Source organism: Balaenoptera acutorostrata, chromosome 12 (genome assembly GCF_949987535.1).
Source record: "Balaenoptera acutorostrata chromosome 12, mBalAcu1.1, whole genome shotgun sequence".
Taxonomy (NCBI): Eukaryota; Metazoa; Chordata; class Mammalia; order Artiodactyla; family Balaenopteridae; genus Balaenoptera; species Balaenoptera acutorostrata.
Window position 1 is genome coordinate 58911248 of NC_080075.1, and position 25939 is coordinate 58937186.

General features: G+C 41.3%; 2 protein-coding genes across 6 annotated transcripts in view; one reads left to right on the forward strand and one right to left on the reverse strand.

Moving 5' to 3' along the window:
* MTA3 (metastasis associated 1 family member 3) overlaps window positions 1-25939 on the reverse strand; it is a 162931-nt gene that overhangs the window by 753 nt on the left and 136239 nt on the right. Inside the window, exons 14-17 of one of the 5 annotated variants that reach the window (XR_009009946.1) lie at window positions 25425-25647; window positions 17554-17640; window positions 14440-14586; window positions 341-414 (exon numbers count right to left, since the gene is read on the reverse strand). Coding sequence is in view for 4 of the 5 variants with exons in the window: in XM_057558455.1 (XP_057414438.1) it covers window positions 10803-10858; window positions 14440-14586; window positions 17554-17640; window positions 25425-25647 (513 nt within the window). In the remaining variant the exon portion in view is untranslated. Of the gene's footprint in view, window positions 1-340; window positions 415-9170; window positions 10859-14439; window positions 14587-17553; window positions 17641-25305; window positions 25648-25939 lie in introns of those variants that run through there. The other 4 variants (XM_057558455.1, XM_057558456.1, XM_057558457.1 and 1 more) reach the window with 4 other exon arrangements.
* On the forward strand, window positions 5205-5928 carry LOC103009254 (hepatic leukemia factor-like). The gene has a single exon (XM_057558652.1). It carries the CDS (start codon window positions 5224-5226, stop codon window positions 5926-5928), a length of 705 nt encoding a protein of 234 aa, XP_057414635.1. The 5' UTR covers window positions 5205-5223.

Sequence of the window (25939 nt, forward strand, 5' to 3'; positions counted from 1 at the left end):
AACTCAAACACCCACAGTGTCACAGTGTCTGTCGTTCCCACCCCCTCCACTTGCCCCCAAACCTTCAACTCTCCTGTCCCAGAGCTGGGCATCCAGACACTCTCAAGAGAAACAAGTAAATGAAAAACAGAAGTGCTGGCAAACTACGTCACCATCTGGTGTTACACAGTAGGTTGTGAAAACTTCTGCTCGGTTTTCAGGAAAGTGGCTAGGAGGGAAGTGGGGGGTGTCTGCTGAGATGGGATCAGCTGCTCGGGCCAAGGCAGGGCTCAGATACTCTCTCTCATCACACGCTCTGCAACCAGGAGAGGACACAGGGTTAGGACACAGGGACGCTCACCTTCACAGCCTCCCGCCATCCTGAGGAAGGTCTGCAGGATAGAGCAGAGCTGCGCCTTCACTTCATGAGCCTTTCTAGAATAGGGGAGATATATGCACACAGCCTGGTATTTGATAGGGCTCAGCACATATGTGTTAAATTAAAACCCAGACAATTCAGTTCAGGACTGGGCTAACTTGCTTTATTGATAGGTTATGGAACTGCCTTATAACTTTCACCAGAACATTGTGAGAGTCAGAAAGGTTAGGAACTTGCTCAAGGTCACAGGGTGAGTAAGCTGAGGAGTCAGGGTTTGAACTCAGATCTTCTTAATTCAGGTAAAGTTTTTCCTACTACTCCAAGCTGCCCCATTCTCCATCCATCCCAGTAAGAGCATACTGCCCTCTTCAGTGTCTAAATTAAGGGTTATGTGTGTGTCAGTATCTCCAGTATCTCTCAGAAGCCTCTCTCTTTTTGTCCACCCCCTTATGGAATTAAGCCATCTGCCAGAAGAGTCGCTTGTAAATAGTTTTCCAAGTTTCTGACTTGCCATGGTAAATTATGCTTTCTTCTATCTGTGCTAAACTTACCTGCTCCAGGTTCAAAAGCAACCCTCTCCTCCCAGCAGCTCAGGATCTGGCATCCAGGATCTGGCATCGGGATCTGGCATCACACCTGCCTTCTCCACACTGGCCGTGGTTTTAAGTTGAAATATGTCATCTCTTTGCATTCTGGGCTGAAGAATCCCAGTGCTTACCACCTGCCCTTGTACTGCTTCACGTCTCCCTGCTCAAAGCTTCCTCAGCCCCACTGTGTTTCCATGAAGCAAGGAACCAGAGCCACGTGCAGGGTCCTAGATACAAAGGCCCCCAGCATGGCAGAGGGCCCCAGGAAAAGATCTATACCCATTCTCAGGTCTCCTTCCTAGATGATGTAGCCCAAATCATTTCCCTTTATGCTTATAAATAAATTCTCAAATGTATCAATCTGCATACGCTACTTTTGCCTATACTAACCCTGATTCAGAAGCACTTTTTTTTTTTTTTTTTTTTACAAAATTCTCCCTTTTGGTTTGACTATTCAGAAGTACATAAAGTCCATGGACTTGGAGATTCTGCGCTCTAACCAACTGATGCAATGGGAACAACCTTTTTTAAGGTTTCCAGCTACTGGTGTCTGAGTTAATTTCCCTCCCTTCTAAAACCCAGAGGAGAAACCATTATCAGGATTTTGGAGCCCAGAAAGCAGATAAATAAGTGACAACAGACTAGGCACTCAAGAAAGCCAAAGCTGAAGCTGGCAGTGTGAAAAGCTGAGAACCCAGTTTATACAAAGGAACTGACACCAGACACCTCTGGAAGTGGGGGAGGGAGACTGCAGTAAGGGTTAGTTGAAGGCTGTTTGAGAAGCTGCTGGACTCCTAGAAGCTCTCCTGACTCCATACCCCTAGGCAACTGCCCACCTCCCATAAGCCTGGATGTTTATTCTCTAAAGAGGACCAAACAGAGGGTCTCAGGTCTAAGGGACACAAGGCACCAAGCGCAGTTGAGGGCAGAGCTACCGATCCCCAAACTGAGGGATCAAGTGAACATATGCCTACTGAATGGTGAGACCGCCAGCCTTCTTCCCCTTGAGTTCCCAGAAAGCAGGTAGCCAAAACTTTATTCTCTGGAAAAGAGACTGCGCTGTGGTCTGAATGTCCGTGTCCCACAAAATTCGTATGTTGAAATCCTAACGCCCAATATGATGGTATTAGAAGGTAGAGCCTTTGGGAAGTGCTTAGGTCATGAGGGTATAACCCTCATGAATGGGATTAATGCTCTTATAAAAGAGACCCCACATGCTCCCTAGCTCCTTTCATCACGTGATGACACAGCAAGAAGATGGCAGTCTGCAACCTGGAACAGGGCCTTCGCCAGAACCCAACCGTGCTGGCACCCTGATCTTAGACTTCCCTGCCTCTAGAACTGTGACAAATTTCTGTTGTTTATAAGCCACCCAACTATAGTATTTTGTTACAGCAGCCTGAATGGACTCAGATAGATGGGAAGACTCTTCTCTGGGAAACTTGACCCGTCTGTAGAAAAAGACCTGAAGATATTGGCATTTGGGCCACCCAACAAACAGCTCAGCCTCATCACCATACTGTGAAGTGCACTATAGGCTCAAGCACAGAGCTTTCATCTTATTTTAGTCTCCTACTCTTAAACATTATTACACAACCAAAGGTCACCAGGAAGAAACCTCTAACACAAATATTAGAGACCAAAACAAACAAAGAGAAGAATGCAAATTGGATGAAATAGATTATTCATGGAGAAGAAAACTCAAGAAATGAAAAACACTATCATTAATATCCTCAAAGAAATAAGGAAAGATACAGTATCCACAAAACACAAACAGTATACTATTAAAAAATAAATTGAGGCAACCAAGGGATTTGGTAGAGAGCCTGTAGAAGAACTGAAGAGTTCTGCTTCCTTTAATCGTGGGCTAATTTATCTTGGACTAACCCTCCAGCCAAAAACAATGATAAACTCTGTATAAAATATAAAAAGTAGGTACTTCCCTGGTGGTCCAGTTGTTAAGAGTCCGTGCTTCCACCACAGGGGGCACGAGTTCGATCCCTGGTTGAGGAACTAAGATCCCACATGCCATGCGATGGGCCAAAAAATATATATATATATAATATATATATAAAAAATATATATAATATATATAATATATATATTATATTATATATATTATATATATAATATATATAATATATATTATATATTATATATATTATATATATATTATATATAATATAAATAAATAAATAAATAAATAATATATATATATAAACCAAGTGCTTGAAGGTACTGGAGAGCAACCAAAATCAGGCCAAAACTGGAAGAAATATGACTCTTGAAAAAAGGTAAGACTAGGTGAGATCCACTCTTAATCGTACCCTTGTGAGCATTTCCATGCAGTACAAGAGACATATAGTTCAAGCAGAAAGCTGCAGTCTGATTGAGCTAAGGAATCAGGGAGAGATCAGAGTTCGAGGCTGCCAACACAGCTGGAAATTGAGGGAGGAGATCCTGGAAAGGAAGGACACAGGGAAGGGGGAGTCCCCAAATCAACATACACACTCCCCTCAAATCACTGACTGATTTTGGAACCACACATGCACAAGGTGAGACTCTAAGGAGCCCGCTGGAAAACATCAGCTAAAAGGCTGAAAAAGGCTAACCAGCAACCTCAGCAGCTGTCCAGTGCTGGGAAGACAGAGTTTGGAATTCAAGTTCTGCCAAGTTAGAAGGAAGTGGGCAAACACTGGGCAAACAATGTGGTCTTGTTTCATTGAAATCTCATGGAAGTAGGAGCAAAATTGAAATACACCAGCCCTAATAAAGCTTTAAAGCAAAACTCCACAGAATTGAGGTGATCTGCCAATTTAATTGCTTGCTAGAATAAAACTCAATACAGAGGAAAAATAACAGAATCCAGAGTCTCTACAACTTATCACCCACACTGACCAGTATTCATTAAAAATTATTAGACACGGGAAACAGGAAAATGTAACCCATAATCAAAAGAAAAAACAGTCAGTAGAAGATGATTAATGGATGATTCAGATGTTAGAATTAGCAGATATGGACTTAAAGTATTTACTGTAAGTATGTTAAAGAATCTATAGAAAAAGATGGATGTAATTGGTGACAATATGGTAACTTTTAGGAGAAATATAAAAGAACTAAATGGGAATTCTAAAACTGAAAAATACAAAAATACAAAATCTGAGAAATTAGACAAATCTGGTTGGAATATAAAGTTGAGTAAAGTAGTACTCTCCAGAAAGTAGAGAAAAAAGACGCAGGGAAAGAAAACTGGAGAGAAACAAGAAAATTAGAAGAGCAATGCAGGAGGTCCAACATTTTGCTCCTTTTTTCTGCTGTCTGGTCCCAGATGCCTTAAATGTAATCAGCCCTATTTCCCCAGACCTCGCTCTTGGCCTTGCTCACTGACTGCCCCAGAGGGGCTCCTGTAGGCGCTCAGTGCCGCTGCAATCAGACCATCACGGAAAGGGTCTTCTCAGATATCTTCTTAGGAAGCTCCATCTAATAACAAAGCTGCCTTCAAGCTTGCTCTTCAGTTTTACATTAATTACTTTTCATATTCATGTATATGTAAATAGTCGCTGATAAAAATAAATATTTGGTTGAGGGAGGAAAACGCATAAATTATAACTCAGATGTTTTCTGAGCTTAAAGAGTGCTCAGTCATCTGGAAGGGAAAACAGGAAACACTGAAGGAAAATAATGAGCAAGGTTGGGAAGCTTAAAATAAACCCAGTGGGAGTCTCCAGATCAACTAGGCTGTGACAAATCCTTCCATTTTCATTGCCCCTGGGGCTCTGCAGATTCGGAAGACTTCTGCTCACTTCTTCACTGGGATCTAAAGAGACTGTGGGCGGCGGGGCCGCGCAGCGCGGGGTAGCAGCGGCCGCCGGCACAGGGAGGAGGAGGGGGAGGGGTGGGAGGGCACGATGCCGCTGGGCGGTGCGGTTCCTTCCGCCCTTTGCAGCCGTCTGCGTCTTTTTTTTCCCTTTTCTCAATTTTGAACATTTTACAAGACGAGGGGTTCGAGGCAAGTGAGAGCATCCTGCACGTTGTGGAGGAGCCCGCGGGCACTTGGCGCGCTCCCTGGGGACTGCACTGGGAACCCGAAAGTTTTTTGTTTTTCTATTTTTATGCAGATGTATTTATAAAGACATAGGTAATTTTTTTTCCTCCCTTGTCTCCACCGCCTTGAAAGCGAGAACTTTTGGCAAAGGACGGAGGAAGAAGCTCAGCAACATTTTGGGGGGAGGTTGGGGTTGTTTTTTTTTAAGAAAAAAAAAATTTGAGTGCATAGCGATGGAGAAAATGTCCCGACCCCTCCCACTGAATCCCACCTTTATCCTGCCTCCCTACGGCGTGCTCAGGTCCTTGCTGGAGAACCCGCTGAAGCTCCCCCTTCATCACAAAGACGCATTTAGTAAAGATAAAGACAAGGAAAAGAAGCTGGATGATGAGAGTAAGAGCCCGGCGGTCCCCCAGTCAGCATTCTTGGGACCCACCTTATGGGACAAAACCCTTCCCTATGATGGAGATACTTTACAGGTGGAATACATGGACCTGGAGGAGTTTTTGTTGGAAAATGGCATTCCCCCCAGGCCGTCTCAGCATGACCACAGCCCTCACCCTCCCGGGCCGCAGCGGGCTTCCTCAGCTGCCCCCTCCGTCATGGATCTCAGCAGTCGGACCTCTGCACCCATTCACTCTGGCATCCCATCCCCAAACTGCGTGCAGAGCCCCATCAGACCAGACCAGCTGTTGCCAGCCAACCGCAATACTTCGAGCCCCATTGACCCTGACACCATCCAGGTCCTGGTGGGCTATGAGCCAGACCCGGCCGACCTTGCCCTCTCCAGCATCCCCGGGCAGGAAATGTTTGACCCTCGCAAACGCAAGTTCTCTGAGGAAGAACTGAAGCCACAGCCCGTGATTAAGAAAGCTCGCAAAGTCTTCATCCCAGATGATCTGAAGAGCACTGGACAAAAAAGTACCTGGCAGATTTAAGTCACTGCTGTCATCCAATACCTCAGATTACCTTCAGTGATGCAGAATCATAAAATGTCCAGGTTTTGGGACTTCCCTGGTGGCACAATGATTAAGAATCTAGGGCTTCCCTGGTGGCGCAGTTGTTGAGAGTCTGCCTGCTAATGCAGGGGACACGGGTTCGAGCCTTGGTCTGGGAAGATCCCACATGCCACGGAGCAACTAGGCCCGTGAGCCACAGCTGCTGAGCCTGCGCGTCTGGAGCCTGTGCTCCGCAACAAGAGAGGCCACGATAGTGAGAGGCCCGCGCACCGCGATGAAGAGTGGCCCCCGCTTGCCGCAACTAGAGAGAGCCCTCGCGCAGAAACGAAGACCCAACACAGCCAAAAATAAATAAATTAATTAATTAATTAAAAAAAACAAAAGAATCCACCAGCAGGGACTTCCCTGGTGGCGCAGTAGTTAAGAATCTGTCAGCCAATGCAGGGGACACGGGTTCGAGCCCTGGTCTGGGAAGATCCCACATGCTGCAGAGCAACTAAGCCCATGTGCCAGAACTACTGAGCCTGTGCTCTGGAGCCCGCGAGCCACAACTACTGAGCCCGTGTGCCACAACTACTGAAGCCCGTGAGCCCTAGAGCCCATGCTCTGCAACAAGAGAAGCCACCGCAATGAGAAGCCTGCACACCGCAAAGAAGAGCACTAGCCCCCGCTCGCTGTGACTAGAGAAAGCCCGAGCGCAGCAATGAAGACCCAACGCAGCCAAAAAAAAAAAAGAATCCGCCTGCCAATGCAGGGGACACAGGTTCAAGCCCTGGCCGGGGAAGATCCCACATGCCGCGGAACAACTAAGCCCGTGTGCCACAACTACTGAGCCTGCACTATAGAGCCTGTGAGCCCCAACTACTGAAGCCCGCGTGCCTAGAGCCTGTGCTCCGCAATGAGAGAAGCCACCGCAATGAGAAGCCCCCTCACCGCACAGAAGAGTAGCCCCCGCTCGCCGCAACTAGAGAAAGCCCACGCGCAGCAACAAAGACACAACGCAGCTGAAAATAAATAAATTTATTTTTAAAATAAAATAAAATAAATAAAAAATAAAGAGACTGTGTAGGGAGATGCCTAAATCAATTGGTTTCTGGAGTTGGTCTTTACTTCCCTGGGGCATCAAGATCTAATACTGATGTCCCAATGGCTTTCTCAGACATTTGTGCCTGCTCTTTGGATGAATGAGTCAAACCTCTGCTGAGGAAGAATTGTTTCTCAGGGACCCAATTCCCTCCCTCTGCTGTCTTCTTCCCTTTCCTTTCCCAAGCATCTACCCTTCCTGCCAAAATTGGGACCCAGCTATCAAGTCAGAGGTTCACTTTCTTTCTCAGAGGTTCACCCTCTACATCACTGAGAATGGGAATACACAGGGATAGGTTGGTTAAAAAGGTTTCCTGTAATGACCCTTGCAGGTAAACAGAGACACTTATTGAGGAGGCCAGAGCTGGCTCTCACAGTTGACGGCCCTTGCGTAACTACCACAGACTTCAGTCACTCTTCTAAGACCTCCATATTGCTGAGAGGGTCTCAAACCTAGACCTCTTACAGGCTCATACATTAGCATTTTCCTCAGGGAGCAGGACAAGAGTATTCTCTGGAAGAAACTGTGATATTTATTAGTAAACCCAGCAATGGTCCCAGGGGTGGCCAATTTGGCATCCTTCCAGAATGTGTCAAAACACCAAGGTGGGGGCTTCCCTGGTGGCACAGTGGTTGGGAGTCCGCCTGCCAATGCAGGGGACGCGGGTTCGAGCCCTGGTCCGGGAGGATCCCACATGCTGCGGAGCGGCTGGGCCCGTGCGCCACAACTGCTGAGTCTGCGCTCTGGAGCCCATGGGCCACAACTGCTGAGGCCCGCGCACCTGGAGCCCGTGCTCTGCAACGGGAGAAGCCACCGCAATGAGAAGCCCATGCACTGCAGCGGAGAGTGGCCCCCGCTCGCCGCAACTGGAGAGAGCCGCGTGCAGCAGCAAAGACCCAATGCAGCCAAAAATAAATAAATTGAATAAGTAAATTAAAAATAAATAAATTAATATATCTTAAAAAAAAAAAAAAAACCAAGGTGTTGATTATTCACGCCTAAGGTACTTGGGCCTGTCTTCCTCTACAACCCTTGCTCCTATGGCTTCACAGTGTAAGAGAACATCCGCTGCCCTCAGAAAATGCTTCAGCAGTCCTTAAACTCTCCAGATATATTAGATAAGCTTCTATAATTGCTTCACATTCAATAAACTCTGGGCCATAATGATCCATTATAAAAACTGAAAAAAACCTGAAAGTGGCTTCCCTGGTGGCGCAGTGGTTAAGCATCTGCCTGCCCATGCAGGGGACACGGGTTCAAGTCCTGGTCCGGGAAGCTCCCACATGCCGCAGAGCAACTAAGCCTGTGTGCCACAACTACTGAAGCCCGCATGCCTAGAGCCCGTGCTCTGCAACAAGAGAAGCACCACAACGAGAAGCCCACGCACCGCAACGAAGAGGAGCCCCCGCTCACCGCAACTAGAGAAAGCCTGCACGCAGCAACGAAGACCCAACGCAGCCAAAAATAAAAAAAATAAGAATCAATAAATAAATTTATTAAAAAAAAAAAAAACTCCAAGGTACTTTGATATATTTAATCAGGTTATAACATTATACCTTGGGACAGGAGACCAGAGGTGAGTCCAGGGGCACTCAGTGTTCTTCCATAAAAAATGGTTTAGTCTTTTGAAATGACATAAAAATTTTGACAGAAGGCAGCCTGGGCCGAAGCATGCCTAGGAGCACCATCAGCTGCTCCTGGCAGTCTATTTTTATTGGGATTTGTGAAGACAGCAGATGCATTCCCAGAGCTCTCTCACTGGTACAGTGGCCCTCACCACCGCCCATTTCCCAGGGTGGGAAACAAACAGTTGGAGCTGCTGAATCACTGATATCAGAAACAAGTCATCAAAAGGACAGTCTTCACACACCAGATCATAATATTATACTCAGAGGCATCCACATTAGATACCCTCTTCATGGTATAAAGACATTGAGAAATGATGTTACTCAATGCAGAAAACGAATAAGAAAAATAACGATCTGCAGTATACTCACATACCACAGGGGAAATAAGCCAGAGGAGAGCAGATTGAAAAGAAGTTTATTGTACAATTCATCAACTTCCTTGCTCAGATGACCTGACTCTGTCCCACTGAAAACTCACCTCTCTTCTGAGCCTGTTCCTTTGGTTTTCCTGACACACTGAGTCCTGCTTCAGTAGTACCCTTGGGACAAAAGCCATGCCATCTCAGAGAAAGGTTAAGAGCACCTCCAGCTGATGCTCCCTTGGTCTGTATCACTACACAGCAGAAGCTATTCTCAAGGGTCCCCATTTGATAAAGATGGAGACATAGCAGGAAGTCCCCTTGTCCCTGTGCAGTGCAATGGAAGACCTGCTGATTGACCAAAACTCAAGCATCTTGACACCGGGTGGGGAGGGGGTCCCAGGGCATCTCCTTAGGGGGTCAGGAGAGGGTGAGAGATGCCTGTACAGCCCCTCTGCCCCTCTCATCTCTGGAGTCTTTTCTGACCCAGCCTTCACTCTGAAAAAGATTTCGCTGCCTCAGGATGATGGTGTTCCATCCCCTTTGCCATAGGGTCTCTAATCACAGGAACCTACAGGAAGCTGAATGAACCCTCTTTATAAACCTAATTTTGTCTTTAATACTCTTCTAAATAACTTAAGGGCAATTTTTCTTTATAGATACTGGCCCCTTTTATGTGCAAATATACATTGGAACATACCCATTTACCTTCAAGCAAATCCAAGAGTCATTTTTTTGAGAATCATACTTTTAGATAAGAAATCAATATAATTATAAGGAAAGTACTGACATTTTATTTATATACAAGTCACATATGACTACAAAAACTTTGGTTGATATTGTTAACAATTTTCAAAATAGAACATTAATAATAGTTCTTCGTTAAAGAGGGGATGGAATCTTAACACTTAATGAACACCTACTATGTGTCAGAGTCAATGCTGGGAATATCATATAACTTAATTAAAACACATCTCACCTTTAAATGATTGTGGCTTTTCTCTATTTCTTTTTTCTCCCCTCTCTCTGACACTAATATAGCTCCTATCCCCTAAGTTCCAGAAAAAGGAGAGGGTACGATATGGGCAGAGGAGCTTCACAGAGGCAGGAGATGGAGGTGACGGCTTTGATTAGACAATAATGGCTTACGCTTCGCAGTCTGAGCAAAGAAAAATACCCTCTACATTCCTCTCTATATTTGCAGACACAAACCCATCTCCAATACACACAAAACAGAAACATCTCCCAGGTACATGCTGCACTCAACACACAGATCAGCGGTGCTTATTTACCCGGTGGAAACAACCTTAGACTTGGAGATTATATCTCATCTCTGCTACTTGCTAGCAGTGTGACTTTGGGCAAATCCCTTCACCTCTTTGAGCTTCAGTTTTTTTCATTATTAAAATGCAGGTTATAACACCTACCTCATAAAGTGTTTGGAAGATCAAGTGGTATAAAGTAGGTGAAAATTTTTAATCATTATAACAACACCGTTAAGGCAAATGAAATCTGTACTTCGCAGAAGAGGGGAAAAAAAAAAAAAAAAAAAAACGTTAAGGAAACCAAGTGATTTACCCAAAGCCACATAGGAAATAATCAGAGAAGTCAGCAATTAATCCCTTCTGACTCTGAACAGTCAGATGTGCTTTTTTCCATGGCACAAATTCCATCTCCCCTGCTGCCCTCCCTTTTGGGCTCTCAGACATGGAAAGTAATGCCTCTTCTATCCCCACTGATCTCAGGGCCTTCTCTCTTCACAGCCACCTGGTGTTAGCCAAGTCAGCTAAATGTGGTAGATACTTGGTTTGCTGGCATTAGGAATGTCATCAAAGCATCTGTAAGTCAGAAAAGGAGACAGGATTTGGAAAGCACCACGATGGCATGTGGTACACCACCGGACCTACAGCCTGACAGGAAAGGCTGAAAGTAGGGGGACTGATACGGGTCTGGGTAAGTCTACACTGACTCCAAAAAATGAGGCTTCTTATGTATGCAGGTTTTGTTTTTTACCCTTGGAATTTAAGCTCCATTAGGACAGTCACAGAGGTCTGTGTGTGGCTGGGTGCCACGGGTTAAGAGGACACAGAGTGCTGACTTCCAGCCCCCAGTCATACCAGGGCCTTTAAAGGACCAGGGCCAGGGCCAGGTGAAAGACAGTGACTTTCAGAAGATAAGAAGTAGCTGTCCATCCTTTTTTTTTTTTTAATGTCAGGTAAAATCCTTTCTACCAGCAGAAATCCAGAGACTCTTTCCCCATTATGAAGAACCTCCAACTGAGGGTAGAGGCTGAGCAAAGGGGGCAAGCTGCTAAGAAGGGGACACCTAAAGCTGAGAGACCTGGATATTTCAGTACAATCAGGCTTTGCTTCCAGTTAGATTAGTTCTGCCCACCAACATCCTGTTTGGTGTGCCCATCTGTCTGACATGCTGATAATTACAGCAGTGCTAATTGATTTTATTATTGGATCACACAGGGCAAGGCTCTTCCATGAATTTGTACCTATCAATTCCAGTGTATAATGGTATTAACTCTCCCATGAAAACTCACTATTAGCCTAACATTTTTTTCTAGTACTTTGAGTTCGCTTTGGAAACTCACGTTAGTCAGGATCTTATGTCCTGAGGAAACAAGAAACAGATGCATTATCCCAAGGAAAAGGTCCACGGGGAATACAAAAATGGGAACATTTTCTAAAATATGTGTTTCTGTTACACTGTTGCTTCTCAGCTCCACGTCCATCCACTTAAACTCAGCTTTGTGATTCTGGGTGGGGTTGGGACTCCGTACATCCATTTCAACTTTGCCATCCAGATCCCCGTTGCACCAGCAGGGGGTGCCAGAGGGCACATGCAAGGCTCGGGGACGGCAAGAGACTTGCTCCTTCCTGTTCCTGCCAGCATCACCCCGAGGAGCAGCAGCAGTGTGTTTCAGGTCCCAGCTTTACTTCACACTCCCAGAACCAGCCTCATCACACTTCCTGAGTGATGCCAGCACCGACAGAGCGGCGCCCTTTCCTCGAGGGTCTGAGTTCCAGCTCCTTGGGCTTCTAGCTGTGATAACCCCAACTTGTCCCTTTTGCTCTCGCAGCTCTAGTGATGGTGGCTGTTTCCTGTCCCCCAGTCCATGCTCCCCATTTACCTATTCTGTCCTTCAATATCTGTCATATTGATTTCTGATATTACAAGAGCTGTTAAAATAACTTATGTAGTTTCTACCTTGCTGACTAATACAGCATGTTTGAGAGCCTCAACTTCATTTACAACAGTGGTTAAAAGAGCAGATTCTGAAATCAGTCACACCTGGATGGGAACCCCCAACCCATTTACGCAGCACTTGGTAAACTCTGGAAGATTTAATTCACCTCTCTGGGTCTCATTTTTCTTAATCACTTTCATTTATTCAACTAACATTTATTGAGCACCCCCCAAGTTCCAGGCACTGTGCCAGGCAGTAGAGATACCATGTTATGCAAAACAGTTAAGTCCCCTGACCTGGAACCTTCTGTCAACGGAATCAGATGAGATAATGCAGGTAAGGCACATGTCATCAGCCTTCCTCTCTGTACCATGACAGGGGAGCAAAGACAAATGGGTCTTGAAAAAAGTGTAACAGCTAGGTCTCTTCAGAAAATGAGACAAGTGTCTTTTCCTCAACAAGGCTGAAGGTCTCAGTCAACATAACACCAGGGATTCATTGTGTGTCCCCTGTCCATTCCTCCTGTTCAGAGCAGAGAAGCAATGACCTCGCAACAGCATTCATTCAGAAGGAAATGGGACAAACAGCCCTAGAGAGGAAACACTACATAGTGGCATTTTTTAGAAATTCCAAAGAGACAGGTTCCTGTGATACAAGGAAAGAACAAAAGGAGCTGCAATGCAGGAGTAGGACTGGGGCCCAGAATGACCATGACGATGGGGTGTGAGTGGAGAAAGATAGTAGAAAGCTGCTGTTCCAACATCAGTCACAGCGAGAGTCTTTTTACCATAAAGAATATATAAATATCAAATAAACCAGAACTTACTTTCTGCAGTAGGACTATATACCTAGACAGTCTAGGGAGGTGATAAGATGGAAAAGAAAGATTCTTTATTCCATTTAAGCCTGAACCTACAGGTCCCACGCTGTGGGCAAGGAAAAGCTAGAAAAAAATCCAATCTCCACAGTTTGACACAATCCTTCCTTGGACTTCTTCTGACTAGACATCAGGCATGTTGAGGCAAGGATGGCCGATGTTCTCATTAGCAAGGAAGTATTTCTGCAAGACTACTGTGTAGCTAAATTCTTGAAAGCACAGTGCCTGGAACATGGTGGGGGTGCTCAATAAATGTTAGTTGAATAAATGAAAGTGAAAAGAAAAATGAGACCTAGAGAGGTGAATTAAATCTACAACACATTGGTATCCTATAAATGCAAACTAAACTCTTCACCCTCAATTTTTTATTCATTTTGACATCACCATGACTATCAAAAGTCATACTGAAGGAAAATAACCATGGGAAATTATTACTAGAATGTCTATTCCACATCCTTGCTCTAGGGCCTCATTATAAATAATTTACTGTCACTGAAGGAATTTAGAGTCCCACAAGGCATGAAAAGCCTGGAGACAGTTTTATTCATAAATAAATGCCAACATTTAAACAATCAAGACAGCTTCAAACTCCAGGAGTTGAAATCAATATTGAATATTGAAATTCAATATTGAATATTGAAATCAACAATATATACTGCCTGGATGATTTGTTACACTTGTGTTTATAGTCTGAATGGGAAGATAATTCAGTTCCACCTGAAGAGCCACTATATGGCCAAGCCCAAGAGAAGTACTTTGGATAAGAGGTGATATTTCTCAGTTTTTCCATTTCAAACAAATTATTATCTTTGTATTTAAGACATCACCCATGCAATTCTTTTCATGACTTGTAGTACTCTTGAGCAATTAAGAAAATTTATAAGGTGAAAGAAGTCAGGGACAAATGCCAAATTCAAAATGATCCACAGAACACCGAAGAACCCCCAGACAGCACTGCTGTCTCAGACATAAGGCGAAATAATCCCTTCTGCTCAAGAAAACATAAATGAGCAGTGAGTGTGCATCAGAGCAAGAGCATTAATTATTACCCAGAAGAGGCAACCTGCTAAATACAGACTTCATTTCCAAACAAGCCTCCTAACAGGAAATGTGAACCAAAAGGTCCCTTCTGAGGAGATGGAGAAATGTCACTTGGCAACATGTCTTCCCTGTGGCCCATGGCAGCCTTCCCTCATATCTCCCTTCCCACACCGTTCAATCAGGGCGTAGAAGAACCTGTTTGTTACACATTCCTGGATGTGGCAGACAACACTCCGGAGCAGGCAAGGGCAGAGAAGCCCTAGCCTATGGGATCAGCCCCCAGAATTCCTGGGCTTACATACCATCCAGGCCATTGTGATGACTGTAGTTTCTTTTCCCCAAAATGCTCAGAGACGTGTGATTCGGGGTGGTTAGCATCCGCTTGGTAGTTGGGGTTTGTAGGCTTGGTGTAGATCGAATTACATTAGGTTTCTTCGAAGGATGGATCTCTGACAGGGGGAAGAAAGGTTTCTCAACTCAGAACATGGTATTAAAAATCTGTGTGCACTTACGTCGGCTAATAGGCACACATCTTATCCTTACTTCTTAATGAGCTAAGAGCCAGTTCCTTATGAACCAGCTTATTTTCCCAAGGACTTGCATAATGAATCAACTTCAAGTGCTGTTACCATGGCTTTATTTATCAAAAGGGAGCTGGTTCTGCCCCTGCTAGCTGAAGCTCTGAGCTTCATGTTGTGAGTACAAGAAGAAAAAAAAAAAAAAAAGCCACTTAAGAAGGTCACTTAAACATGAGATTTATGAGGGGAATAAGGCATCTGCCTCTTCAAGGAGTTAGATATTCAAAGGCTATCTGGAGAGGTAGCCTCAAAGAAAACTACCCTTGTGCTCCATCAAACCAGGAACATAGATAACATGTAGCACATCTGGTGTGTGAGAGCTTTCTGAAAAAACAGGATTCCTCCTCTGGCTCTGCAACTAGGATATAGGACCAGGGTCAATCACTCCCAGCCAAAAACAATTTGATATAGATGAAATCTGACACCAAACTCCAAATACTAGAGTTAAGAAGTAGCAGAAGATGGGACTTCGCTGGTGGTCCAGTGATTTAAGACTCTGCACTTCCACTGCTGGGCCGTGGGTTTGATCCCTGGTCAGGGAACTAAGGTCCCGTGTGGCATGGCCAAAAAAAAAAAAAAAAAAGCAGCAGAAGAAAAACTTTGACGGAGGATATATCACAAAACTGTAATGTGCATGTGGTACATGTGTGTTTATGTGAAGTATGTTGTTGTCAGTAGATGGACAGAAATTGCAACACTATAGAAATTGGATTTAAGGACCTCAGTCTATTACTAATACCAGGCAACCTCCTCTCTAAAGCTAAACCTGCCCACTGATTCTGAGTCACCACCCAACATGCCAATCATGCACAAGCCACCCTGTCTTCCCAGGTGAGGGCCAGGATATTAGCCTTATTTACTGAAATTTAGGAAGGGCTATTAGGAGTATTGGTCTGGTCAAAATCCTACACTTGCTGAAATTTAGGAATGGATCAGGTACTAACCAAAATACGGTGCTGATTTTTTTTTTCAACATGGTATTGAAGGTTTGCCAACCTCATATTTCATCACAACCTCCATACGCTATGCTCCATCAGGACCAGAAAACCTGCCTTCGCTGATCCGATTTTCAAGAGCCTTTGTTCATCTAGTTCTCTTGGCCTCATAAGGGGAAAAACATTCTTTTTCTATCTGTTCAAATACTACCTATTTTTCAAGCTTGAGGTCAACTATTACTTTCCTCACATAAGTTGCCCTAACTCCCATCAGAAATAACTATCCCTTCCTCCAAGTGCCCAATGCTTATTACCTGTAATTCTTTTATAGGATCTAATCCTTTGCTCAATTGTTCTTACCTGTGTGCCTTCCCTGCTAGCTGAAGATTTTTGAGGGCAAGGTTGTATTCATCTTGGTGTTCCCCGCATCACTTAGTGAAGTGTCTTGTACATAGTAAATACTCAGAAATATGTTATATAGGGAAGCGGTTCAGTTAGTAAGGACAGCACTGCTTTGGGCTTATCTGGTAGAGACAGAAACCAATTTGCCCATAGCAGGAACACATAATTACCTATGGAAATGCTGACTAATATGCAATTATATTCTATTTTTTATGATCATAAACTTGCCCTTGCAAGGTGGGAGGGGCTTCTAGGATTAGGCCCTGCAAGGGAACACAGATAGCAAACTTCAAGGATTTGATCACCATGAGCTAGGTCATCCCTGTGATAACCATGTGATATTTTGCGGGGCTATCAAAGCAACTCTTTAGGCCCTGAGGAATAAAACAGGAAATAAGGTGGCAAAGTAACATCAAAGAAGGAGCTATGCACTTCTGACTCCTAGGATGCTCTGATGAGGACCAGATAATATAGCAACTTTAAGGCTACACTTTGATTTTTAAAAGACTGGATGTCTTCAGTCTGAACACTTCACAAATATACATCTTTCTGACAGAGTAATAAGGTTCAATGCAACTCTGAGAACATACTTCACTTTTACTGAGAAGATGAAAAAGCAAGAATATTAGAAGCATAAAACCATGCCATTATAGCTTCTAGGTACAGTAGGAACCATTTTAGAAGTCATTATTTTGTAAATTATTTATCTTAAAACTTTCCCCCCAAAAAGGTTATTGCCTAGTAATTTTATACTATTCTTAATTATGATATTTCAAAATGTAAATGGAACCATCATCTTTGGCGACTTCCAAGTTAAATAACATGATAAAAACCAGAAAGCAATACTAATGCTTTCCTTTCAAGTAACCTTAATTGGCACATTAAAACTATAAATATTGTTTAAAGGTGGGCTAAAAGCCAGTTTTACCTGTTTTTGAAAAAAAAAAGTAAATAAACCAATCTTTCTCTGTTTAAGGGAAGGGGTGAGGTGGGTCTGAAATAGTGGAAGGATCTAAATAAAAATGATAAGAATATTCATCCTTAATTTTATAATAACCTAGAATGGTGACAGATGGTAATTAGGATTATCACGGTGATCACCCTGTAATGTGTATAAATGTCACATCACTATGTGGTGATCCTGAAACTAATATAACATTGTAAGTCAATTATACTTCAGTTAGAAAAAAATATTCATCCTCTAATAATTTAGTGATTCTTATTTTCCTTTTCGCTTAATCTGTATTTATATCCATAAATATACATTACATTTTTATTCAATATTTTTGGAAAAAGTAAACCTATCTATAACTCTGTATGTTTTGTGTGTGTTTCGGTAATAAAAATAAGTTTCTGAAATAAAATAAATTGACTATACATATGAAGGTATCCAATTGCAGCTACTTGAAAGGCTTGCATTTAATTTAGGTATGTCAATTTTGAATAGCCAATTATAAGATACAGAAATTGTTGAGTTTTTCTTCTATTAGGAAATACCCACCTAAATACCCAATGATACATGCCAAAGGTTTCCTAGTGCTTTTGCTTTTCAGTGGACTTCCAGATAGGTCCGCATGTCTGTCTGCATCTGAGGAGAGAGAGAAACACGGAGACAACCAATGAGGCTGATTTCTCTGCCTATGCTACATACACCGCAGAAATAAAATGTGCAAGTGGAAAACAGTGCAAAAAATCCGCCAGATTCCTCCATAATTTCCTTTGGGGCTTAAGAAAACCGCTTTTAGTTCTGGTTCAAATTACTGAATGGGATTTTACCTGGAGAATACTCACTTTAAAGTCCCTTATGAATGTAGCTAACACACATCTTACACCCACATGCTTTCTTTCTGTGTGAGATCATCTGTAAAATAGCCATGGCATTTCTACATTATAGTAGAAAAACTTCCATGAAGTATGAGGTGTTATCAGTCCTAATGGAAGATAAATCTGGCATGGAAGACAAAAATGACAGCTGACAAAGGCAACACACTTGACCATCCCTGACCTAGATGAGAGTGGGTCTCTGTGGAGGAGTCTTCATCTATCGCAATTAAATTCAATTCCATTAGATTAGAGCTTCCCAAAAGTAAAAATGGGTCATTTGGTTTTATCACTAGTTTTCTATCCTTCATATCCTACTATGATGTCATTAGTGCTGAGATTTAAAAGGTTACCTGTATGCAGACAGGTATTTCATCCAATAGTCAGAACAGTAAAATACTGTGATGGATATTAGTTCATAGAGGTCACATCACATTCCTCATACCCTACCATAAAACAGTTCAGACAGAGAAAAATAAAGCACACAACACAAACACTCTCTGCGTTTTAATTAGCTGTCATTAGATGGAAGAGTAGATGTGAAACATGGCTGCCTGTCATACCAAAGAGTTAAGCTGTAGAGTCTGAAGCAACAGAAACAATGCGTATTGAAATGTGTTTTAAATTTGCAGATACTGTCATAAAGCTTAACAGAGTAGCTTTAGCAGATATGATTCTGCTATGTTTATGCCTTTTCCCACCTTCACATTTTTGACAAAAATGTCCTACAGATTTTCTGTGGCTGAGACCACATTTCTAGGCCTACATACAGGAAATTTTCTTTGACATCCACTGGGATTCTCTGCACTATTAATGTTAAAATGTATAATTCAATCTGGAACTTCAAATGATTTAAAATTAAAAATTAACTTTTTCATTAGCTCTAGCCCTCTCAACAAGGAAACTCTTTTCCAATAACTATTAAACAGGAAAAGGTGGGAAAGCAGCATTTAAAAATATTGAAATAGACAAAGCACAAACTGCAGACAGCCTGGAATCTGAATATATATCCCAAGCACTGGCTAATTACTATGCAACCACTGACAACTATAAATGGTCCAGTTTCTTTTCCTCCTACTCAGCTGATTTCCTTTGAGCAAAACAAATTACTAAGCTATGAAGCTTTTCACCTGTTGTGGAATAATAGTGAAGATACAGTCAGAAATATAATAAACATATTTTGGAGGAGCAATCTAAACAAACATTAAAAAGCAGCCCAAACCCTGCAAGGATCAAGCACCTGTCAAATCACTGTGTGCTAACAGTAATAATTCTTTCCTCATATTACTAATTCACCTAAAATTCAAGTTCTACTTAGGAAGAGGACAAGAGAAGAAATTTCTTTTCTATTAATAAAATAAAGCTTGAGTGACTCATCTTAGTATTTGCTCAATGTTTTGGACAAAAACCATTACTGTATTACTAGTAATAAGATTAACTTTGCTCTTTATTCCACTCTATAAGGCTCAAAGGAAAACTGCCAATGTGACTTCAAGTGATGAACTCCCACCTGACTGTTACCTTGACAATAATCAACAAACCCATCAAAGGAGTCACCAACACAATACCCATAGACATTTCACTTTATATTAATCTGCTTTTAATTTCTCACTAAATTAGTAGGATTAATTATGTAATGTTCCAAGTGAGAATTTACAGAGCACTTGAGTGGGAGATCAAAGCTTTTTAGAAGGATCCGTACTTCATCAATCTTCATTATATTTTATAGGAAGTAGTTGGTGGCAAGAACTATCAGTCTCAACTGTGAATAAATTAGGATGAAAGGTGGATGCTAAGACTACTGCATGACTGTTTACAATAAAAATTGCATCCATTCAGTGATTATACCGAATATAAATAGAAAAAAATAGTTTCTGTCCGGAGGAAATGATAATAAACATAGATGATCAGGTCCACATTTGAGTTGGTTAAAAAGAATCCTGGGGCTTCCCTGGTGGCGCAGTGGTTGAGAGTCTGCCTGCCAATGCAGGGGACACGGGTTCGAGCCCTGGTCTGGGAAGATCCCACATGCCGCGGAGCAACTAGGCCCGTGAGCCGCAATTACTGAGCCTGCGCGTCTGGAGCCTGTGCTCCGCAACAAGAGAGGCCGCGATAGTGAGAGGCCCGCGCATCGCGATGAAGAATGGCCCCCGCTTGCCACAACTAGAGAAAGCTCTCGCACAGAAATGAAGACCTAACACAGCCATAAATAAATAAATTAAAAAAAAAAAAAAAAAAAAAAAGAATCCTGGTCTGTACTCAAGACCAGGCCAGTGGTACCTTGCTCTCAAATTATTCACCTTACTGTATTTAAAGAGATAATTAATTAGTACCCATTAAAAGCACACAGGTAAATAAAGCAACCTGAGAAATGCCCGAAGAAACCAGAAGGAATCAAAATCTGGCCAGAGGGAGAGCATTTTCACCTCACTCGAATGGCTTGACTGAGCAAGAGGCATATTTCCCTGGCCTCCCAGAGGATGAGCTATATCTCCCTGAGGTAAACCTGGAAAAAGTTACCTTTTTTTTGCAATTCATGGCTATCTTTCTAAAATGTTTTGGAAATATTAGAGGGGAAAATAAAACAGAAAACTTGCAAAAAGTACATACTGAATTAAAATTCATAAAAATATCTCACATGGGCCTTCAAAATTGCTATCAAAGTAAAACCATCCATAGAATTTTCTTATAGGAATTATAAAGGAATTTCTAAACAAGACATAAAACGCATGTGCCATTAAAAAAATTTTTTTGAAAAGATAAATTCAACTACTTAAAAAAATCTGCTTGGCAAATACATCATCAACAAAATCAAAGACAAAATGGGGGAAATATTTGCATTACAGATCAAGAGCTAACTTCCTTAAAATATAAAAAGTTCCCACAAGTCAGTAAGACTTTTAATAGAAAACAGGCCAGGGGCAAAAACAGTTGACAAAAAAGGAAATACAAATGGTTGTCAAATATATGCAAAATTTTCTACCTCATTCAAAATGAGAAATGCAAGCTAATATAACTTACATGTCACCTGTCAACTAGTTAAGGGTTTCAGAGATGGATAACACTGCTGGCAAGGTTCTAGAGAAACAGGCACTCTCTAGACAATGTGGTGGGAGTGTAAATCATAGTTTTTCTGAGGGCAACTGGGCAGTAACTATCAAAATTCAGAATGGAAGTTGCTTGACACAGATGTTTTACTTTTAGGGAGTTAACCTGTAAGCTACATGCACATTTCATACATCAGTCTTAAATGATACCTGTATATTTGTTGCAACATTACTTGTAATAGAAAGGGATTGGAAACAACCTAATTTTTTTTTAAATAGGAGAAGTACTGGCTCAAGTACAAAATAGACTATTATGCAGCTGATAAAAAAAGGAGGTGGGACTTCCCTGGCAGTCCAGTGGTTAAGACTCCGCGCTTCCAATGCAGGGAGCACAGGTTCAATCCCTGGTCGGGGAACTAAGATCCTGCATGCCACGTGGCCAAAAATAAATACATATACTTTAAAAAAAAAAAAGAAAGAAAATCACCCCCACACACACAAAAAAAGAGGATGTATCTCTCAATGTACTGGTATGGAATGGCCTCCAAGATACGTTAAGTAAAAAAGGCAAGGTGCAGAACAATGTAGGCATTAACATCTGTACAAAAACAAAAAATACACCTACTTAGTTTCTTAGAGATACACAGGATGTCTCTGGATACTTTAGACACTGATGACAATGGTTACCTCTAAAAGAGGTAGGAATGGGAATGGCGTTAAGATCTGTAACCACTTTTGTACCTTTAAAAACATTTTAAGTATCCATTCAAAGACAAATTTTTATTAAAATAATAAACTACCAAAATAAACAAGCCAAAACTGTTCTCCTAATGTTAGAACTTAAAATTTCACAAAACTTTATACAGTTATTAACAGTAACTTTCACTGAGAAACCTCTAGAAAACTCATAAAATATATAACAAGTTTCCTTTGAATATGGGCCCTTGGGATAATACTTCTGAAGTCGATTTAGCATCTTCAAACAGAAAAAAAGGGCTCCAGGTATCCCTTGAAAACATTCATACTGGGGAATGGTGCTGTCATTCAAGTCTCGTGTGTTATCAACTCAGAAACTACTTAATTATCCGTGCAAGCTACAGAGGGGGCAGGTAAGTCATTTGGATCCATTTCTCTGGGGACTTTTGCTTCATCTCTGAAATGCTGCTAATATACTACTTCTACTTAACCTCAGTCTCTGGATCTTGAGTTTCAAATAGAAGCCCTGTGCTCATCAGGTGTTGGGTGATTTTACAGATCTTTGACAAGTCAGTCATCCAGTAACTCAGTGGTAAGGTCTCATGATAGTAACAAAGGAGGAAAACCATCATTATATTATGGCTGTTTTTAATGAGGGGAGGGGTGTCAAGGGGAAGCAGGGGGAGGCTGTCTGAAACCTGATGCTGTTACAACCATGCAGTTGGTCTGCAAATCTTGTCAAGGACATCGTACTTTTCTTTATGCAACGTTTTGGGTTTTGGTCTAGCAATCCATTTTTATTAAGCACTATCTACATGGTAGAACTGGCTCAGGCACTGTACTGTTAGCAATTTTTAGCATGGACTTACATATTTACATATAAAGGTATATCATTCAAATAAATAGGTATTTGGGATTTGGTTTTAACAGTCATTTTTTACATCTATATCTATAAAACACATGTTGGTCATAGTGTATAGTTATTTCAAGTTTTAAAAAATTTTTTAATAGGAAATATATTCCCATGACTTTTTAATAGGAAATATATTCCTATGACTCAAAATTGAAAAAGTTTAGAAGGATGAATAGTGGTAAGTCTCCTTCCCACCCTTTTCCCTCAGCCTCCCAGTTTCCCTTCCCAAAGATATTACTTCTTACATTTTCCTGCGATACTTTATGGATATGCAAACAAAGATTCCCCTGCGTACTATACTGTATTCCTTAACACCAGTTTCTTAATGAAAATAAAGGCCAAAGAGCGCTGCTGTAACAAATTAAAAAAAAAAAACTTCCTCTAAACAAGGATTAACTTGTAAGTCGAGATCTGAAAGTTATGACTATGCTCTCCCCCATGTAACTGAGAATTTATCTCCTCAGCTCCCCACTTCTTCACTCTTCTGTAGTCTGACACCCCATCAACTCTGGCTGTGATACTGGCTGTGATGTTGCTGCCAAGGCCAGGAGCCATGGAAGGGGTCAACTTCTACACTTCTTATAAGAGGAAGAGTCTCAAGTTCACAGGCAAAACTAGTTTCCTTTTCCAATATTATAAAGAATTATTCTAAATGCATTAATTGGAGCTCTTGATCCATCAATATCTTTAGAATTACAAACTTTCACCTGATCTGAAAGTCATTCATCATCACGGTGATTCTTAACTTTTTGGGGGAGGGACAGGGTCACCACTGCCTTTGAGAAACCAAGGAAAGCTTACCAAAAAAAACCCAAAACAAAACAAACAAAAAAACAAATACAGCTTTAACCTCCCCCTGGACCATAAACATGGTTGCATACAGACATTGGGTTATTAATACCTAATCTTGCTAACAAGCCAAGATCAAGGAATCTGCTAAAGAGGTTGTGACAAGGTACAAATATAAGAAGGGAGACGATAATGCAAGAAGCAATTAGATGCTAGGAAAAGAGTTCATTAGCTGCTTGCTGGGTGGGGGGACTGGGACTGAGTAGGTGGCTGCTGAAACTTTATAGTTTTAAATTTCAAGGTAAAATTATTCTGAGAATCTGATTCTATGTGTAACTTGACCAATGAATCTAAATAAAAAATAAAATATGCTCCTTGGCTCTCATCACAACAAAGGAGTCTGTTCTTTTATTATCATTATCATTATTATAGCTATATGTTTGTAGAAATAAAATACAGGTAATTTAATCTCGACCCTTTTTCAGTAGCATGGCCTTTTAACTGAGAAAAATTAAAATAAGGTGACACAAAAACATACTTCATTGAAGAATCATCAAAATAAAGACAATTTGCAAATTAACTGAGAAATTAACAGAAGCTTAATGAGAAACAGAAGCTTCCTCAGAAGCCAATTTAGTTGGTGATAGTTTCTTTTCCATTCATAGCAACAGAGATGATCCTGGAGCCTGGCCAATTTTAACGGAAGAATTTCATTCACTTTCTTTCTCATTTCTCATGTTTTTTATTTTTTATATTTAAGAAATTATATATAAACGTGTATGTTTTAAATCAGCTAAGCCGTTTATTCATGGATATAAATATTTTCTAGTTCCTTAAAATGGTAAGAAAGTGATAACATAAATCCATGAACTCAGAAATGCTAGCACAAAACCTCAATATACATGCCTAAGTTCTCACATATACATGCCTAAGTTCTCACATATACATGAGTTTCATGTAGCTAAGTTTCCCCTCCGTGGGACGCAGAGATTACTTCCAATTTCTACTCACTTTACAAAGCACTTTTCTTCTTCTTATAAAGCTTTTACCTGTAAGTTTTAAAGCCCTTCAACTGTTCTGTTGAAAATTATCTTTAGGAACAAAAAACACTTTTCAATCATCACTCCTTTTACAGATACCCTCTTTAAATCAAAAGGGAACATCTCATAATAAGAAATTTCTTATCTCACAGATAGAGTTACCTACTGAATGTCTTTAAGATTTCCTACCTGTTAAGCCAGACAGCTAGTTTTCTCATCCCATAGGGAAAAAAAGTTGCATGGCTCTAACATGCTAAACAGGAAATGTAACTAAAAGTAGCAAGACTAGAATCAGAGTTCACACACAAATTATGGACACATTTAGGGGTACATGGTAATAACAGAACAACCTGCAATTCATCGGTACATATGATCTTTGTTCTAACAACAACAAAAAAACATAAGCGAGACTGAATGTGTTGATAATGAGTAATAAAGTCATGTAAATGTTATGTAGTAATGTATATGGTATATGATTATGAAATGGAAACCAAATTGGACAAATAGAAAGAATGCTCAACCACAAATTCAGACACTAGCTTGTAAAAATTAAATGTGTTTTTCAGAAAATTCACCCAAAAAACTTTAAAATTCATTTATAATTTGCTAAATCTTCTAATTTGTTATGAAACACTGTGAATTTCCAGAATATTGTATGATAATTGTAAAAGGTTTGTGGGAAATTGAGAAGTTTACAAAGACATACAATTTCTCATTAGTGTAAACTGGCAAATTTTATTCTACCTTATAGGTAAAAATCCCTCTTCAATAAGGGCTTTCAGGTAATTCCATCACAAAACCCCACTGGATAGGATCACCTCCCACCAATCTTTTGCTGAGCACTGCTTTCTCATAAAGACTGCAGAAGTTTCAATGTTTTCAGGTTGGCATTATACAAATGGCAGCAGACAAAACAATGTTAAAAAAAAATAAACCAAATAAAAGGCTGTACACAAGAACTTATGTTTATTGCAAACAAAAACAAAAACAAAAAGAGAGAGAGAGGGAAAGAGAGGAAATGGTCAGAAGCACAACATATAAGGTTAAGAATTTAAAAGCATCTTACATTCTGCCCTAATGGCAGCATAATTAATAGGAACAAACGGCCGTCTTGCTGCCTGCCGCAGCCGGAGGGTATTTTTGCAGACCTGACGAGCAAATTTTGTGAAATATGTAGTGTGAAGGAAGAAAGCTTGACGGGTCTTCACTGCAGACTTTGGGCTCCCAGTGTTTCGGACCGGCATGCCCTGCATGGCCTGGCGAGACATGTGACTTCGAACTCGAGGGTCCTATAAAATCAGACACCAACAAACATGTAAAGAACAGAACTTGTCAAAATACAATACTCCTTGCATCCTGTTCAAAGAAAAGCGCAGTTTTTAAGTCTTTCACTGAAGAATCGATAACTTATTACGGGAGAGAGAATTTAAAAGTGTGTACTTTGGAGTAGGAGGTGGGGAGTAGAGAAGGAAACTGGGTGGAAGTAAGGGTGTCTGTGATCCTATATTTTTCTTCTCCTAAACTGACTGTCACAATCCAAAATCACATTCACAACAGTAAAAAATTGCCAGGGGAGAGACT